The following is a 20,306-nucleotide window of genomic DNA, read 5'->3' on the forward strand; positions in this document are numbered from 1 at the left end:
TCGGGAAGAAAATTATTCTAAGCGGACAGCGGGTGAACAAAGAGTGAATATATAGCGGGAGTGGGTGGGTGCGGAATAGAACCTTGCGGGAGCGGGACTAAAAAAACAGTTCCGCGCAGACCTCTAGTACAATGGGTTGTGAATGCCTTAACAAGTTGACTTTAAGTTGTTCCTTTCTAAACATTTAAAAGTGAAATGGGATCATTTGTGAACGATGCAACTGCTTACTTGCACTTCCTGCTCCATTGAGCGGTAGTAATCAGTGTGAACAACCTAATCCTGCTCTCTATGGACCAGACTTAATGAACTCACCCAAACTTTAGCTTGTGAGGGTTTACTCGGGGTGTTTCACGAAAAACTTGTAGAAAGGCCGGCTACATATTGATGACAGTCCCTGAAAATTCATGCCAACAAAAAGCCAACTGTTATTGTTCAGCATTCTCTTCAAAGTAGTTATTGCAGGCTTTAGGTTTGGTCTGAGCGTAAGGCTATTTTGTGAGTTATTGTCTCATGATTATTTTTAAACCATAATGACTATATTCTTGTTAATTTAAGACCTGTTGTCTCTGTTTATTTAAATGAACTAGCATAGATTGGGATCACAGGGTCAGTCATGCAGTGAGTGATCTATCTTTGATTGGCATGTTGCTCTGATGATTGACAGGGTTGATATTCCAGATGGGTTGCTGTTGCCCAGAGAAAGAAAGAAAGGGTTGTATCCTGCTTCTAGTAATGGATTGACATTAAGATTAAAGTTTAGGAATTCCCCTTTTTCCTCCCATTTAATTTCCTTTCCTACTGTAACTCAAACCTCCCTTTAAACTTTGTTTTAAACCTATTGATCTTTGTCTGATCTTCATCTTAGATAATACACCTTCAGTAGTTTAGAGTTTCCAGCTTTTGTTCACAGTTGATTGGTTTTCCTAGCTCATTTATTTATTTTTTGTCAGGTATTCTGCAAGATGGCCCTTTCTGTCCTTTCTTCAGTGAGAGTCAGGCCCTAAATGATGCATATCCATCACACAGCCCTGTTTTCACGGGATATTCATCTTGAATTTTCATCATGTCCGTATTGATTCTAAAGGCTTCCTTCTGCATTCTTCTTTGAGCTTTTTATTTTTCTCCCCATCCTCCCCTCCTCGACCTCTCTCTGTTGATTCTGCAATTGGAGTTTGGACTTGTTTAACTTTCAGACAAACTGTTTATTCTTGTCTGCTCATGCTCATCCTAAATGCCCAATTTTATTTTTCTTAGGTTTTCAGAGTCTGTTTCACTGTTCTTGTTTCACCCCCAATGAGAAACAAAAGATCTGTTGCTACTTCTGTTACATTATGAAATCGTAACCTCTATTCCTCATATAACCGTCTAACGATCTCTCTATATGAAGGAGAATGCAATCCCATGTTGCATTGTGACAAGCTCAGTGAAAAAATACATTCAAGTTCAGTACTGAAAGTGTGAATAAACAAAACTGGAAGTAGATCGTTTTCTTCTAATCAGTATTTGTGTATGTGCCATGCATTTTTACATTTTTAAATAATTTTTGTAAATGGTTTCACCCTTTTAGCTTTGCAACATGTTAACGCCAGACTCTATTGAAATATATTGAGTCACATCGTCTGAGTCACTGTAATGTAGAGTGTTCCAAATTAGTAAATTATAAGGTTTCATAATAGTTAGAGTACTAACTTTGAAGGCAGCTGCCTGTATGCAGTAGGCAATTAATTTGGAACAGAGAAATAAACTGCACTGTCTAGTAAACACAGACTGACTATGTGGGTTTTGTCTAAATGAGAGAGGAGGACAGAGAATGAGAGATCTAAACATTCATCCCCTCAACTGGGACAGAGCCAATTACAACTAAAGCACCAGACTCAGGATATGCGACAGACAACGGCAATAATATTACATTTCACTCTCCCTATTTACTTCAGTGTCAGATGCCAGCCAGATGACCTTATATACTTCCTCTAATGAAGTTACTGTCCTTAGTTTACATCTGCTAATGGAAAAACACGATATTTTATTACTGGAGAGACGACTTTGGCCTATTTACATTACCAGTCTCTGTTTATTATAATAGCAGCGGCGAATGTGATATCAAAGATTGGCTAATACCTTTGTTTTAGCATTCTTCTAGCTATTGCTAACAATCTGACTGGATGATTATTATGTGCCTTGCATGTGATTCACTCATAATCATATGTTTTGACTGTTTTCTGTCATATTTTTTAGGGTTTGGTAAACTCTAAGTTGTTGTTGGCCAATGATAGCTAGGGAGTATGTACTTAACACTAATATAACTAGTGGGCGTTAATTACCCACGTCAACCAAAGGAAGACCAGCTGTGTTTTTGTTAGACACACATTAAGAAGTGTTTTTTTTTTGTTTATTTTGGGTAAACTTCTGAAATCCCAACCATGAGACCGCAGTTAGGCTTCACCTTCACATGCCGACGTTGCCGTAGAGGTGCTTGGTCTTCACCTTTCCCAGCATTCTGATTGGATGAGGTAGGTAATGCCTAGACACGATTTGAAGGTGACTCATGCTTCTGTGTCTGTTAATGTTGGAAGACAATGGGCTCCATACACAGAGGCCCCCGGTGGGGAGGGCCAAGCATGCTCCAACGGTCTCAGCCCAAACTGCTGATTAACACCGGCCTGAATCTGAGAAAGCACATGGAATGCTCTTCGGCTTGCCTGGTATGCAGGTGTATTGTCTGATTTCTTTCTCTGTACATTGGTGCTAGCTATATTGACAGACGTGGAGGGGATTTGCACTACATTGTCCTCTGTTTGAATAATGTCTTATCCTTTTCAGCAAGATAAATCTTTAAAATGAAAAACACTTTTACATAATTCACTCTTTACTCATGGTGCACCAGGATCCTACACCAGGTTTAACTAGTTAACCAGAGAACTTTAACCCCTGGCTGCTTTAATACTGTAGTAGAAAATTTAATTAAAAGTTTGATTTCAGTTGGACCAAAACAAAGTCATTAGTCCGACTAAAATTTTCTCAGATGATTTCAGTCAATTGAAAATACATTGTACAATTTTGTACCTGGGTCAATCATTCATTTGATGAAAAGTTGAAAATACATTGTACTGTTGTGTTCTGTTTGGCATGCTATACTTTTTTCATTTGATGACACTTTGAAAATGACAGACAGTTGTGTACTTGGTTGTTGATTATTCCATTTGAAAAAAAGTTGAAAATATGTCTCTTTAAAATGTTCAAGTCGACCAAAAAATCTCAAAAACGGAGCTTTTAGATATGACGCCCAGCCTTAGGACAGCATGACATATTGAACTTCTGTCTTTCACAGACTCGTTTTTGTCAAATTAAAAATGATGTCTAGTGTGACTTGCTGTCACTAAAAGAAACGCAGCCTCTGTCTGTGAAAAATCAGAGCCCAGCCTGTGTTTTTAGCGCTGACTAAGGAAAGCTAGTAAAAATTCTTTGGATAATGATGAGTCTGCTTTATGCCTGGAGCAAAGTTCAGTTCCCATCACACCCCACTGCCAAGTGTCTCTCTCCATTGCTTATCCACTCTCTCCTCTGATGTTCTTCCGTCTATGTTGACGCCCTCTCTCTCCCTCCTACTTTCTCTCTCTTGTAATTACTGTTTAAGCATTGACCTGCATGTTGGAAGTTGCCCTTAATTTTCTGTTTCGTAGCATGTCTGTGCATGTGTTCTGCATGAGTTGGCGAAGTGGAAACATGAATGTCTCAAAGCAAGCTAACATTACTCTGGAGTCACATTTAATTTTGTATTCCTGGTAAAGACGACACCACTCCCTGCGGAGAGCTTAAAGAAATGCTTTCCAAATGGGTTGCAAGCATTGTGTTTTCTTAATTAGTGGTGTTTGCCAAGACAAGTATGACTACATTTATTGCTCGTACTTAATGTTAGGGATTTGAAGAAACCCCTAACCCTAAATATTAAACTCTCATGTGTTGTTTATGCTGCACCTGTGGTGCAATGTACCTGAATGAGAAATCAAATAGCTTGTTGAAGAGAGAAGTATTATTACTTTTCTAAGCAATAAGATACTAGTGTACTCGCAGATTAGTATCTTATCTTATTCCACAGACTCTTTAAAGGGGTCATGTGATGTTGCTAAAAAGAACATTATTTTGTGTATTTGGTGTAATGAAATGTTTATGCGGTTTAAAGTAAAAAAAAAACATTATTTTTCACATACTGTACATTATTGTTTCTCCTCTATGCCCCGCCTTTTTGAAATGCGTCGATTTTTACAAAGCTCATCGGTCTGAAAAAGCGAGGTGTGCTCTGATTGGCCAGCTATCCAGTGCGTTGTGATTGGCCGAATACCTCAAGCTCTTTGGATTTGAGACTTTAGTCTTTGCAACTTTACAGATCTTCTTTATGCACCAAGAGCTTGTAACACTCCAAAGTGCTACAAAAATTGAAATCGCATCATATGACCCCTTTAAATACCATTTACCAATTTAAATACCACATATTTTACTTTTTTCTTTTTAATCTAGATTTGATCAGAGTGATGTCTGATATGTGAATGGCCATATATACAAGGTGTTGGCTGTATAAATATTGATGCTTTTTATTTCAGGAGAGTGCAGATATCCTGCATCCATTTGCTATCATGGTGTTTGTTAACACTTAGCACTCTGGTCTTATCTTAATTAAATCGGCTGTCTGCATACATTGCCTCAGTTATGATAATCTGACGAATGTTTCCAGGCGGCTACGTTAGTATCTTGATGAGTGGTCCCTTTCAATAAAACTTTAACCCAGTCTGCCTGCCTACTTTCTCCTGCTCGCATTCCCTCAAGTGCAGCTATGACAAAAATACCCAGATTGCTTTCCAATTAAATGTTAATGTTGTTATCGTTCAGCTGTAACTTGTAGAGTGGTAGCGTAATGTGATACAGTGTCCTTTGTGGAACAGTGTTTCCTTTTGCTTCAGTTCATATGCTGACGTGCTCATTAGTGCTATTTTCAGAAATGAACCTGCGGACAATAAATAGTTTTATGCTATTAAAGAGAGCGTTCAGCAAAAAATGAAACTTCTGCTATCATTTACTCTAATTTCGCTTTAAACCTGTATGACTAGATTTCATCTGTGGAACACACATTTCTCAAGTGTTATTTTTTTTTGTCTGTACACTCTTAGAAAAAAAAAAAAAAAGGTACAAAGCTGTCACTCTGGGGCGGTACCCAAAGGTACAAAAGCTAAAAGGTACATTAGGTTAAATGTGTTTGTGTTCCACAGAAGTTATACAGGTTTGGAATGACACGAGGGTGAGTAAATGATGACAGAATTTTCATTTTTGGGTGAACCATCCCTTAAAAAACAGGCATTCATTGATAAAGGCTGAATGATGTCTGATTTTTATCATCTGATTTTTATGTAAGATTATAATAGTTCATAAAAGTACAGTGTCCTAGTTTTTGGTTACCCCACAACCCTGATCCTCGATTGGTTTTCTCCATTCAATATCAAACTTTATTAATAGCTAAGTTAAAATTATTAACAGCTAAGTCAGAGCTGACCCAGAAGCAGCTCTGCCAAACCCACTGGATCCCACCTTTTATAGCTTTCATCCATGTCCTCTGGAGCGGAACATCTCCTTCAGAACTGTCAGAATATTTCCCCTAACCTCTAAATGGAAGTCTAACTCCCCAAGGTGCAACTTCTCAAGCCATCCTGCAATAGCTCCACCAGGGTTATTGTTTCAAAAAGCTGGGTTCTCGTAGCCTAAGGGGGAATTGGCCAGCCACATTGGTGGTTTTCTCATGAAAAAAAAAAACATTACTTGGCCCAAAGGCATTCGGTCTCTTTTTCTCTATTTTTCTTTCTGTCTCTATTTTTGTTTTCTTTTCTGTCTTTTTTTTACTCTGGCATTTTTATCGCACATTAATGCTTATATTCTTTATTGAAGCCAGTGTCAGGGTGGTACATGTACAACTGAAGAGGATGACCAGTTCTACTATGGCAATTACACTACTACTATGGCAGTCGGGGAAAATTACCTAGCAACATCACAATGGCCTAATTATTATTCTTTCTTTTTTTTATAAAAACAAAAATTAAGGAGAACATTAAAGAACATCTACACAAAACTTAACAATCAGGAAGAGGTGAAAAACATAAAAAAAAAAAAATCAACAATGTAAAAAAAAAAAAAAATGTTGAATACATAATGAATACATAAAATGATACATTAATTCAAAATAAATAAATAAACAAATAAATAAAATAAGATAGAAAACATTTACCAGTAAAAGAAAGTACATCTCATTGATAAGTATCACCAATCAGCTAGTATAGCTACTTTGCTAATTTACAAAGAAAGCCCTCTGTTTGTGTGTGTGTGTGTGTGTGTGTGTGTGTGTGTGTGTGTCAGCAGGTCTGATGGGTTTATGAGGAAATCTCTCCAGTCGGCTCTATTAGGTCACTGCCAGGCTGTAGATAGAGATCAGCATTCCACTCCCTCATTTATATGCAAATGAGGATTGACGTCAGCTGACCGCCTTTGTAAATGTTCTTGTGTTATTTAAAAAAAAAGTAAATGTGTAAGAGTAGTTGTATGTGTATTAGAAGGTGAAGTTATAATGGACGCCATGGTGTTTACATCTGTAGGTTTTGTGGGCATGTTTTGGTTGTTATTTTTAAGGTCTTAGGACTTCTTACTGTCTGTACCATTCTTTTATGCTGCGGGAGAGCAGTGCTGTGGAATGCATTAATCACTGACGTCTAATTCTCTCTCTCTCCCTCTCTCTTTCTCTCTGTCTAAAGCAATGGGCTCCAACCGGAGCCAGACTGTTTAGGCTGTTTCACTGCCTGCAGAGAGTGAGGGTTTGTGTGGAAAGTGTGGCCCAAATACACAGTCACACGAAGAGAGGAATATTGTGACATTCTTTAATCTCGGTACATCTGTCACTCTGTGAGCCAAGCCAAACAATAGGTGTTATTCATGTTGAATTACACCCTAATCAAGATGGGCGTTCCACGCTTTAACACACATGCACTTTGCGGATATCGCATCTGAATTCTACTAGACTTTTTTTGGTAATTTTAAATAGGGACGCTAATGATTAATCAACGTTTAATTGTTGTTAATAATTAAAATGCTTAAGCTTTTTGTTTGACTAGTCAATTTAAGAAGAATCAGCACACTCGTTAATATTATACAATCACACAAGCTGTGGCAACACAGGCACACCCTTAATTTAGTTATTAGGCTTTGCATATTCAGGTGTTAGAGCATTGCGTTATAATTAACAGTTGCATTGACTGCAAACCAGGGCTGTGCGATTAATCGAAATCGTCATAAAATCGCGATTTGAAGTTGCGCAATTTCTAAATCGCTTTATAGCACGATTTTCCACGCCCCCGACCTCCCGCAGTATGCTATCCGAACTAATCAGAATGCAGCGCGCCTAAATGGAGCATGAGAACAGAACAGACCGGGCGGGCATACAAACGTAACGCCAGGTTCACACACTCCGTCTGTGGTGCGTATTTTTTCCGTGCCCATGTTAACGGATCAGAGCGTTCACACTGCACGTGATTGCGGTCCGGCAGTGCGCTCCAGGAGCGGTGCGTCTGCAGCAGTCATGCTGCAATCGTTTCCGCACGGAATCTATTTCTGCTGTGCTACACGCGCTGAATTAGAGTGACAAAGCATTATTCGCGGTAAAAATGAACATGGATTGACACGGAAATGTAGTAATAAGCATGTCTGTGTGTGTCAAAATCGTGATTAAAACCGAAATCGCAAAACTGATCAAAGAAATCGCGATAGTTTTTTTTTTTGTCCATATCGCACAGCCCTACTGCAAACAGTGCTAGTGTGGTAAAGTAAATGCGATTTTCCTTCAGTCTCTCTGTATCATCACAGACAACAATCATGGCAGTGCTCACCGGGAGAACATGCAGGTACATTGACCTCTCTGTGACCTCAGTAAGTATACATTAAATTAATCAAAAGTGACAGTAAAGACATTTATGTTAGAAACATTTATATCAAATAAATGCTTTTCGTTTGAGCTTTCTCATAAATGAATTCTGAAAAAAATGCATCACAGTTTCCACAAAATTTTAGGCAGCACAAAGGTTTTCAACACTGATAATAATAAGAAATGTTTTTTTGAGCATCAAATCAGCATATTAGAGTGATTTCTGATGGATCGTGTGACACTGAATACTGGAGTAATTGCTGCTGAAAATTCAGCTTTGCTATCACAAAAATGTTAAAATATATTAAACTAGAAAACAGTCATTTTAAATCCTGCTGACACCAAACTTTTAAATTATAGTGTATATACACTACATGCTGCTGCTGTTGTTGGTGTAGAAATTCAAAGTAAAAATAAGGTTTTATATTTTTATGTGTATGTTATAATTAATGTTAAAATAATTGGTAAAACCATTGGTAAAGATACTAAACATAGCCTAAATGCATTAAAACACAGTAGGCTGAATTTATTAAAAGGAAATACAAAATACTTGCTTTTCCAAAATATATTTAAATTATTGTTAACAATATGCAACCTCCACATGATGATTGGAATCTTGCGTTTTTCTGTATTTTGATTTCTGATTATTTAATTAATTATTGATATTAATATCAACCATTCTTATTTCAAAAGAATATTTTATATAAAAAAAAAGCCCTTCCTTATACCAGTAATCTGTCTGTCACAAAGATTATGCAACGCATATACCCAAAAGAGGAGAGGCTTCCGCTGTAAAAGCATTTATGGACATCTTAATTATAATACAGACTACAGAGGAGAAAACACTCTGTTTTTCTGTTCATTTGTCACTTATCTTTTAAACACATTTTTCGTCTTTAGTTGGACAAAACTCTTATCCTCAAGTGCTTATTAAAGTCATTGTTTTCTGTGCTGTCCGTTTAAGAACAAAATGAAGACACTTCAATTTCTCTTTTTTTTTGTTTGTCTTTTATACACCGTTCTCAGTAGTCTTTGTCTTCTGCTGAAAGAATTTAATGAATATTGATGATAGTTAACATATATTTGATTGACACTTGGAATTGCAAGCTCTGAATGTTAACAGTGAATTCCTTTAGCAGTTGTTTCTGGTGATATGTGTTTGCTAGTGAAGCAATTTCAATTATTTATGTCCTTATATAAGGAGAGACACATTTGCTGTTTTGAATGACTGGTTTGACATGTACTTGTTCCGAAGAATGAGCTGCAATAATGGATTTTCCCCCTAATGTATATTACATAGATGAGATTGAAAAGTCAATGAATTTATGATTTGAACGGTTTCTGTTCAAACAACAAAATATAACTATATTTTGACATTATGAAGACATTGTGGGTGGTGCTTGCATGTGCAAAACTCACCGTCACAATGCTGCTGTTCTAGAGGCATTGCTATGTGGTGGTGGTGTGTGATATTGACAAAAAATGTATCTATATATTTTTTGGGGGATTTTTCAATAACGATAAACAATATTTTGCCAAGTGTGTTTTTGTTCTGGTACTGGTTTGGATAAATAAATATGACACTAAAACCACCAGTAGGTGGTGGCAAGTCCCTGTCTAAATGAGTGATTAATTGAATCATTCGTTCAAATGATTCTTTCACAATGGCTGATTCATTTAGAAACAAAGCAAGTTGACTGTCTTTATGAATGGATCATTGAATCATTGACTCAAATAATTTGTTCAAAAGCAGATTAATTCAGGAACTGAACACTGCAGTGTTGCTATGAGAGAGACGCACAAATGTTCTGTTCTGTTTTTTTTCCTTTTTATACGATTTTTTTACGACGAAACAAAAAAAAGACACTGTCTAAAATGTAACTCACTTAATATTTATTTGTTTGTTGAACTGCTGTATAAAATCAGTATCACATTTGTGCTTATGTGCTAATATTTAGGAAAATGGCAGTCTTGTTTGTTTGATATTCCTAAACAGTATCATTTCTTATAAATATAAAAAAAAAAAACATACAGGTTTATTTTCTGCTTTCATAACTTTAATTATAGGGGCATTCTAATAGGCTTCATCATGCATTGAATGCTTTTGGACTCTCAAGATGTGTTTTTTGAGGGATATACTCGATAAAGTCAGCTGGCATAGAGTTAAAACAACAACTACACTACTATGGTAGACGATAAATATCGCATGCCCCTACTATGTGGTTGTTAAGGTATTCGGAGTTGTTTCTAGATTGTTGCTACTGCTAGTAGTGATTCAACTAAATTTCAGCAACCGAAAATAATAATAGAATTAATTAAAATATGAAATAGTTTTGGAGGGCCAAAATCATCGAAAGAAACAATTAATTAGTGCTTCTAATTCTAATTGATCCTCTCAAACTAAGATGTGGGATTTTTTTTTTCTTGTTTTATCATCTGACAGGTGAAAATTGTAAGCCCAATTGTTTAACAATTAAAGGCACACCTCTCTTCAATACACCAACTGATTTGAGGTGTCATTCTTATCTGTAGCACAGAGTGAGACAAGTTAAAAGTTGAATTAGTATTGAACTAGAATTGTATATTCACTAACCCCACGAATGAGCATTAGTAAACATCTTGGCAAACAGAACTAAATTGCTGTTGGACATGGTTTAGGCAATGTATTTTGTAGAATGTTTTTGAAATGACATCGCTTTAAAAATTCACGATGAACAACAGGTCAAATTGATTACCACAGACACATAGAACAAATACTCCTTTAATCATCTTGCATTTTTTGGTTTGTTTACTGCAGCGAGTAGGAGGATGGTGTAATTCAGTAATTGTTTCAGTTTGTCTAGGTTTGTTTACTGCTTTTTTTGAGGACATGTTTGACCTGAGGCTACAAGTGGCCATTTAATTGCGCAAAACAGTTTTTGGAGGGTTTTTTTCTTTTGGTGGATGAAAAAGATGATCACACAATAGCACAGAATTGCAGTAATGCAGAATAAATTTGAAGGCTTATATTCTGCTCATTGATTTGCTTTGCTCCTTTCTCTGGTTTGGAGGAAAATACATTTGTGTTTGGCTCTTTCTTTGAAAAATCATTCAATCTAATGTTGATTCTTATAGACGAAAAGAGAGAAGCTTTATCAAAAAGACAAATGGTACAACGAATCTTGGTGGTACCGAGAAACTCATTTGTTGTCGTCTCTTGTGTTGACAGCGCTCGCGGTGCCAGATTGAAGCATTTTAGAAATCTCCACTGGCATAATTAAAATAAATTCACCATTGTGCACATCAAGGGTTTTTCATGCCTCACTGACGCACCTCATGTCGGAATATTGTCTCTTTGATTCACGTCCAAACATATGCTCAGAGAGTCGCATCGCTCTCCCAGCAGAAGTCGAGCTGCCAAACCAGTGAAAGAAAGTTATGCAATATTCATAAACGTTTGTGGCGGCGATAGCCTTGCTGCGAGGTCACGGTCTCCTCACTTCACCCTGCACTCTGTTTACCCATCATCCTCCTCTTCTGCTGCCGCCCCACTCGATAGGTGGTGGTGACGCACAGACTGTTTTGTCACAGCCGTATCACGGATGACAGCGTGCTTATGTTTCTCAAGACAACCCACATCTGGTTTCAAAAGTTTTCGATGTTGTATTTCCTGGGAATTAACAGTTTAATACTTATGTTTTTCATCACCAGCTATGAAATTTTATTGGATTTGCAGTCTCTAATGTTGTAATTTGAAGACACTGTATGAGTTTAAACAGGATTTGGACGTCTGGTGATTTGCAGTTGCTTGTGATTTTCAGAGAAAGAGAAAAACTGTGGCACTCATCAGCCAGCCAGTGACTGATGATTTCAATAAAGACGGGGGCAATTTACTTTGTCACTGAAATGATTTGGGATTCTGTTATTAATTATGCATATTTATGCGCCCCGTTCCGACTATTTATATGTCTGCGCATGTACGCAAACCTCACAGGGTGAACGAAGGAAGCGTTTAAAGCTTTGATCTGGGAGCAATGTGTTTCATGTGCTTTAAAGCGTCACTGCAAGGGGATTCTGCCATTCTGAATTCTCTCGCTGTAAGCAAACAGGTTTAAAGCCATCAAATAGCTTTTAATATCTGCAGAGTAATGTGAATTTAATTAGGCGCTGTTATTCTCTAACAAGCTGAAGAGATTAACCAGTTTTGAACAGCTTTTTACATCAGTTTCCCTTTTAAATACTAATCGGTTTCTTAGCTACCTGCTCGTCTGCCTCCAGTATCGAATCCTGTCTTACACATTTATTTAGGTAATGAAGAGAGGTTGCATGGCGTAAATCAAAGCACTCGCTGCCTCTTGATTTGCCACTTATCATTTCATCTCTTTGAGGTTGTTATACCGAGCTGCTCCTGTGGATTGAAGGTGTGCTTTCTTTCGGCTCATTACAACTCTCAGTGGGGCTACCGTGTAGGGTCCGCTGAAGACCCAGCTGCCGTGAAACAGCCTTCTGAGTCACTCTTTTGTGTTTCTTTAGATTTACAACTAAACTATTATTAGGTTTGCCGCGATAGACGGTGCTGACGGTGCTGACGATGATACCGGTGTTAAGCCGCAACACCGGTTATGTCACTTGCCCACCGCGGTACCGACCCCCACCGTCGTTTTGATTTTTTTATAGTAATAAAAATCATTTAGTTCAGTAAAAGAACAGACACTACAATTAAAAACTGAACGCTGCTGCTCAATGCTGCTGAACGACAGTCGCATCACAGATCAGATTTCATTTCTCCAGTGAGGAGAGTGAGTCGAGCTGACTGCCAAGAAGAGTGAGGTGAGGTGAGACAGACAAGACGATCGCGGATGATTTAGTTTCGAAACGAAATGCAAAAGTGCTTGTTTGGCAATATTTTGGATTTTGAAAAGCCTGTTGACTTTTGCCGTTTATCTAAGGTGATTTTGGAAGTTTTTTTTAAACATTCGTTTCTTATTTAATTGGTTCCACGTTGTTTGCTGATTTTTACTTTATTTAAACTTTGTCAATTATTTTATTTTTTTTTTACATCAAGGTATATGCCGTGCCTCCAAGCATTCTTACTCGTTTTGCTAATAAACGTTCTACGTTTCTTATTTATTTGGTTATATATTATACATGTTTACTTAGCCTATTTCCAGTTTTGTATCCCTTTTTAAACTTTATGTAAGTTATTTGTTATTTTATATTAGGCATAGCCTGCCCTATAGCATGGTGTATTTTTATTTGTTTTGTTAATAAAAGTTCTATGTTTTATATATAGGCAAAAGTGAGTTTGACGTTGTATATTGTTGTTGCATTCAAGCGATTGACGCCGAACTGCCGCTAATTCGAAAGTGAAAGTAAAATGCGCACGGCGCTTTTAAGCTATTTAAAATCAAAGGAAAGCGAGGAAAAGAGGGGAAATTCAAACGAACTAAAAACTAACAATTGCTTTACGCCGAATTGCTGCTATTTGAAAGTGAAAGTAAAATGCGCACACAGCTTTTTACAAGCCATTTAAAAGCGAAGAAAAGAGGGAACGCCCCCGCCCCCACGGTGATACCGGTATTACCGGTGTTGTCACACGTCGATTAACCGGTGGGAAAATTTCCTCACCGTCACAACCCTAACTATTATACCAAGCCCACTTATTATACACAAGTAACAAGCACTGGAGTACTAGTAGAAGGACACAGTTCACAGCCGGTTTAAAGATTAAAGTCACTAGTCGCATCTGTTTTTATGTTTGTTGCATTTGGACCTCAGGTTAAAAATCTTTTTCTGATTGATGTGGTTCAGTTGCCCGCATGAAGGTTGCATAATCTCTACCTACACAGATCCATACTTATGTTGTACAGTGTGTCTGGAAGTGGCACATCTATAGCGTACAGTACAGTAGATTTCTCAACAGTATTTCCCTCGTGTCCACACTTGAGATTGATTTGAGTGTTAACAGTACAGTGGGGCAAAGGTACAGCTTTCTCTACTGGACATCTACAGAGGGACATGTCCACATTACTGGTTTTGTCCCCACCACTTTATGGACTAGCTTGTGGCAGAAAAATCATGTCAAATTGTTGAAATAAAGTTGTTGTTTTTTTAGTCAATTACAATTTGACATCTTCAATTCTCAAAATCGTTAGTTAGTCAGCCTACTGAGAGCTAGCTTCATGAATGTTTCATTGCACTGAGAAAGTAGGACACATTGTACAAGAAAATATCCTCTTTGCTTTTTGTTGTCAGTAGTTGTTTGGGTATTACTGCAGCATGCTTTTTGCTTGGTGGTTCTGGCTCAGCCTGGAAACCCAAAACCTTTATCATCTCTTCATAACTTTACATCAATTTCTTGTAGAAATCAGCAAAGCTAATTTGTTTCTCAGAGATACATTGTCTGGATATTGTGTTCCTGTGAGGTCTTAGGGTGGTTTTTGCTGTTTTTCTCATTTCTGCACTTCAGTTTAGAGCTCCATGATAGGCCAATTACGTTTCATAGCTGTACAGACGGTTTCGGAGCGACTTGCCAGCGGTTCTGCAATAACAGGCCTCAAAACCTCAAAACACAAATGCTCACATTGGCGTTCCCCCAGTCCCACCGCCACGGTCTGATGTCTGCAGCGCTCATCGGCAAAGCGGTCGTAGACTACGCAGTTTGGCTGCTCTCCTCAGCCCTCCATCGTCCCAACAAGTAGTTGACACCGATGTAATCTCTCCAGCAAACTATCATGTCTGGTGGGCGGTGGATGAAACATGATACATTTTTGTAGCCTCTTCTGCTCCTCTCTCCCAACCAGTCCACGACAAGCACATGAAGAGCTAAAGCAAACCCTCAGAATGGGAAGATCTCAGTGTTGGTGATGTTACATGCGCCCCTCTGCTTCCCGAAGGAGCTTTATGTCACCGTGCTGCCCTTGGGCCTGTAATCCATCAAATCCCAAAGTGGGACTGAGTTCTGCTCTGTTCTCCTTACATTAGCTAGCTTGAAGGAATTTGAGGCTTTGGGTCGCTTCTTAAATAAATAAACATATCTTTGAGTTTAAGAAGCTAATCTGGCCTCTTGGATTGAAAGCTCTTTGTTTTCTCTCTACTGTATGTTCCTGGATTCTCAGCTTCTGTTATTCTTCAGATTCTGGAAGTACAGAGGAAATGAAAGGAGAAACGGTGAGCTGGATGTGCAAGAGGGCTTTGTTTTTGTATGGACTGTCAATCACAGTGACAGGGTCTCAACAATGGCAGTACTGTGCAACATACTGACTTATGAGCATTGTCCAAGAGACATGTCCAAAAGCACCGCATCAAAAAAGTGCACTCAGTAATTTTTCTCAAAGAAATAAATAGTACTTTTGAAAAATGTCAACAACAGTAGAGCTCAGCGATATTTAACAAAAAATGATATCTCATAATTTTCTGGGATTTTGTTGATAACAATAATTAGACTATTTTGCTGGGTGGTTATTTCACAGCAGTGAAAGAAATTGATTAAATTAAAATAACATAATATTAAAAAATAAAATTATGCTTTGAATATGAGACTAGAACCCCAAGAAATTGGTAGCAAGTCACTGTTTTAATTAATTATTTGTTAAAACAATTCATTCAAAGCAGCTGATTCATCATTCATTAAACTGATTCATTCAATAATGAAACTCCACTGTGTTGCCTGAAGATGGACAACACTTCTGCTCTGGATTTGTTTGGATTATTTTGTTATATTCGAAACAGTTCAACAAACAAGAAGTTAATATTAAGTGACACTGTTGTCAACATTGTCTGTTTTTGTTCTGTTGAATAATATCAGTATCACATTTGCAATCATGCTGATAAACAGGAAAACGGCACACTGCGAGAAATGTGCAATGTTTTTTAATAATTAAGATAGGACATTTACCATATTATATATTATGCTAGATGCACAATAGTCATAAATGACAGAACAAACATAAAGTTTGTTTATTTTGAAAAGAAACAAATGACAACAGGACAAATAAATACAACATTCAAACAGTGCTTTTTATTTTTGCCGCTGTTGCTGCTGTTGTTTCATTAATATTGACGATACTACAGTAGACCTACAGTAATGTGTGGATTCAATACTGACACATGTCCCAAACTGTTTTCCCCCCAAGCGGTTTGTTCACTTAAGACACAACGGGTTGTGTTTGAATACTTTCCAAGATGGATATTTTGGTAAGTGCACACGACAAGGCGGAAAGCACGCGAAACAGAAATCCGCAGTCAATCCGACTGACTGAATTGAGTTCTTTTCGTGGTATATTGCACTTTTAATAACTTTTTATTACTATCAAGCCTGTCATACTTTTTATTTTGTCATTCATCCAAGTATTAATAACTCTACTGCCCACTGAAAGTTGTGTGGATATAATCTACATGAAATCTCTGTCGATTTGACGCTTATCGTCATACTACTAAAACTTTTAAATAACTTTTGCTTACTTCATTTAGCTCATGTCCAGCGGTCGTCTATCTCACATATCGTTAACCGCTTGTGTTTGATTCCGCAGACAGGTCCATATGTCGCAGATGTTTGCTTCTGCTGAGACGGTAGTCAATAGTAGAATTTCTTTTGTCATCCGTGTTTTATTACAAGGACTACAGAACTATTTGGCACATGGAAATAGCTCCAATCACCTTGATTAAAGTAAAATAAGGTTTCTGTTTATCGGTTCATTCTGAATTCTTTTTCTTGAAAATCAAAAATGGAATCTCTTGTCTTTCAGTTCAGAAACGAAAAAGGGACTTGAGGTGAATCAAAGTTGAATTTTATGTTTTTGAAAAACCAAGAACATTGGAAATCGTTTATCCTCGGGTTTCAAGTTACATAACAAAATTTGATTGCAGCCTTCTGTTGTTAAGGAGTAATAAAATGCTCTCTACTGGAATAGATTAACGTCATACTTCAGAGCAGGATGTCTCAGTTTGTTGCCAGAGGAATGTGCTTGCTGCTTTAACACCTTGTCTGCCCAGTTAGAAGGTGGTTTATGCTCTGAAATTGTTTCTGATTTGTAAAGTCCTCCCTGGAGCATAAAAGGAATGGTGACTGAACATTCATCCACTTTAAAACAGAGCAGCTACAAAAATATTTAAAAATTGAGATTTATTTATTTTTTTGCAAACCTCTCACTACAACATTTTTTACATAATCTGCATAGAAATGGTCAAATATCCCATCAATCCTTTGTAAGCATGAGAGTGTGTTGTCTATGTGCAGCATTTTTTGGTGTCATGGAGTTATGTAGTGGCAAAATGTGCATTGTAAGGTTGAAAGCCGGACACTCTAACTCAACATTACGGCTGCTCGCAGCGTGAGGTAACCATTCATTCTCATGCAGTAACCGACCACAGCATCACAGGGTTTCTGTCACTCTTTTGATCGCTCTATGAAACCCGAATAGTCCCAGCGCTGAGCTTCTCTGAATACACCCGCGTTCCACAGCCAAGAAACCCAGCACCAGATGCCAAGAAACCTGTGAGCGCATCACAAAGGAGCCGGGCCTGAATGTGATTGGCTCCTGGAATGGATGGCTCTTTCGGTGAGATAAACCCAATCAAAGCAAGTGTGAACAGATGGGTTTCTCTTCCTTAAGCATTGTAGGGTCTTACTGGCTTGGGTGTCCCTGCCAAGACATCTCTACCTCATTGTTGGGCCTTTGTCATCGGGAGCCACTACTGCCACAATGACCTACTGTTCTGCTTGATGGGTTGGGATTTTCTCTGGATTTTAGGAGAGCAGTAAAGCCAAGACCAAGAACACAACAAGCAACTCGGCAGGCTAAATGAGAAACACTCGTGTTTGCCATCAGTGTTATTGTGTAGCTCGATGTGCATTTAGCAGGGTGGGTCAGGTTGACATTAGATCCCATTTAGGAAGTGTCTGAAAACTTGCTGCCTTGCTGGGCACAGTCGGTGACTAAATGGGCAGTGTTTTAATGTATGAAGAAGATACCTGCTAAGGAGGTTTTAGACCGGCTTCTAAGGGACTTTGACCTTAAACAAATTTAAAGCAGCACTATGTAACTTTTTCTGTGTTCAAAATTTGCTAAATGTATTTAATGAGCGAGTACATCATGAATTCATCTTCCAAACGGCGTTTTTGTCTTATTCTGAATCACTACGGTACACTTATAATAAGTACTTATATTTGGACTATTGTAGCCTGGTCGGGTCGTCACCGCTGCGGAGTAACACATACCTGCGTGAATCGCCATAGACATAAACTTAGAGAAGTAGCTCCGGTTGGAATGTTCTTCCGCGGGATGTGTGCAGTTCTGTTTATTAACCGCTAGAGTGCCAAAAGTTACATAGTGCTGCTTTAAATAAGCTTTAGGCCCTACAGTTCAAAGGTTTAAAATAATTAAGAAATAATATTTTTTTATAATCAGTAAATACTTTTTTTTCAGCAATTATGCATTAAATTGATTGAATGCGACAGTACATTTAGGATGGTTTCTATTGCAAAAAAATCTGTTATGAACTTTCTGTTCATCAAAGAATCCAGAGTTTCCACAAAAATAACTTTTTTTTTAATAAAAATCTTTATCATGATAGTAAAAAATGTTTCTTGAGCACCAAATCAGCATATTATAATGATTTCTGAAGGATCAACGGCTGCTCGCAGCGTGAGGTAACCATTCATTCTCATGCAGTAACCGACCACAGCATCACAGGGTTTCTGTCACTCTTTTGATCGCTCTATGAAACCCGAATAGTCCCAGCGCTGAGCTTCTCTGAATACACCCGCGTTCCACAGCCAAGAAACCCAGCACCAGATGCCAAGAAACCTGTGAGCGCATCACAAAGGAGCCGGGCCTGAATGTGATTGGCTCCTGGAATGGATGGCTCTTTCGGTGAGATAAACCCAATCAAAGCAAGTGTGAACAGATGGGTTTCTCTTCCTTAAGCATTGTAGGGTCTTACTGGCTTGGGTGTCCCTGCCAAGACATCTCTACCTCATTGTTGGGCCTTTGTCATCGGGAGCCACTACTGCCACAATGACCTACTGTTCTGCTTGATGGGTTGGGATTTTCTCTGGATTTTAGGAGAGCAGTAAAGCCAAGACCAAGAACACAACAAGCAACTCGGCAGGCTAAATGAGAAACACTCGTGTTTGCCATCAGTGTTATTGTGTAGCTCGATGTGCATTTAGCAGGGTGGGTCAGGTTGACATTAGATCCCATTTAGGAAGTGTCTGAAAACTTGCTGCCTTGCTGGGCACAGTCGGTGACTAAATGGGCAGTGTTTTAATGTATGAAGAAGATACCTGCTAAGGAGGTTTTAGACCGGCTTCTAAGGGACTTTGACCTTAAACAAATTTAAAGCAGCACTATGTAACTTTTTCTGTGTTCAAAATTTGCTAAATGTATTTAATGAGCGAGTACATCATGAATTCATCTTCCAAACGGCGTTTTTGTCTTATTCTGAATCACTACGGTACACTTATAATAAGTACTTATATTTGGACTATTGTAGCCTGGTCGGGTCGTCACCGCTGCGGAGTAACACATACCTGCGTGAATCGCCATAGACATAAACTTAGAGAAGTAGCTCCGGTTGGAATGTTCTTCCGCGGGATGTGTGCAGTTCTGTTTATTAACCGCTAGAGTGCCAAAAGTTACATAGTGCTGCTTTAAATAAGCTTTAGGCCCTACAGTTCAAAGGTTTAAAATAATTAAGAAATAATATTTTTTTATAATCAGTAAATACTTTTTTTTCAGCAATTATGCATTAAATTGATTGAATGCGACAGTACATTTAGGATGGTTTCTATTGCAAAAAAATCTGTTATGAACTTTCTGTTCATCAAAGAATCCAGAGTTTCCACAAAAATAACTTTTTTTTTAATAAAAATCTTTATCATGATAGTAAAAAATGTTTCTTGAGCACCAAATCAGCATATTATAATGATTTCTGAAGGATCATGTAACACTAAAGAACAGAGTAATGGCTGCTAATAATTTGGCTTTGCCATCAAAGGAATTTATATAAAAAATCATATATTAAAATAGGACAGTTTATAGTAGGATAATATTTCACAATATTATTGTTTTACTGTATTGCGATCAAATAAATGCAGCCTTGGTGAGGATAAGAGACATTCATAAAAATCTGACCAACTCTGTAGTTTTGAACAGAAGTGTATTTCTTAGTAGGGTCATAAAAATCTAATTATAATATATGGATTTATAAATATACATTTATAAATAAATTTACTTCTACCACTCCTTTAGACAATTTTTTTTTATTTTTGAAACCACAATGCAGAAATGTGCAGTCAAATAAATTACAGAGAATTCCTACAGGTCATTATTACTGTGTGTCAAGGTCAGTGCAAAACATAAAAAGAAAAAAA

At 37.7% G+C, this 20,306-nt stretch overlaps 1 protein-coding gene across 1 annotated transcript in view; it reads left to right on the forward strand.

The window, feature by feature from the left end:
* The first annotated feature begins 2,576 nt into the window (after positions 1-2,576).
* LOC107680012 (PRKC apoptosis WT1 regulator protein-like) overlaps positions 2,577-20,306 on the forward strand; it is a 63,588-nt gene continuing 45,858 nt past the window's right edge. Inside the window, exon 1 of the mRNA XM_016475755.1 lies at positions 2,577-2,702. Coding sequence (XP_016331241.1) covers positions 2,577-2,702 — 126 coding nt within the window. The remainder of the gene's footprint in view (positions 2,703-20,306) is intronic.

Source organism: Sinocyclocheilus anshuiensis, unplaced genomic scaffold (genome assembly GCF_001515605.1).
Source record: "Sinocyclocheilus anshuiensis isolate Anshui unplaced genomic scaffold, SAMN03320099.WGS_v1.1 scaffold200, whole genome shotgun sequence".
Classification (NCBI taxonomy): domain Eukaryota; kingdom Metazoa; phylum Chordata; class Actinopteri; order Cypriniformes; family Cyprinidae; genus Sinocyclocheilus; species Sinocyclocheilus anshuiensis.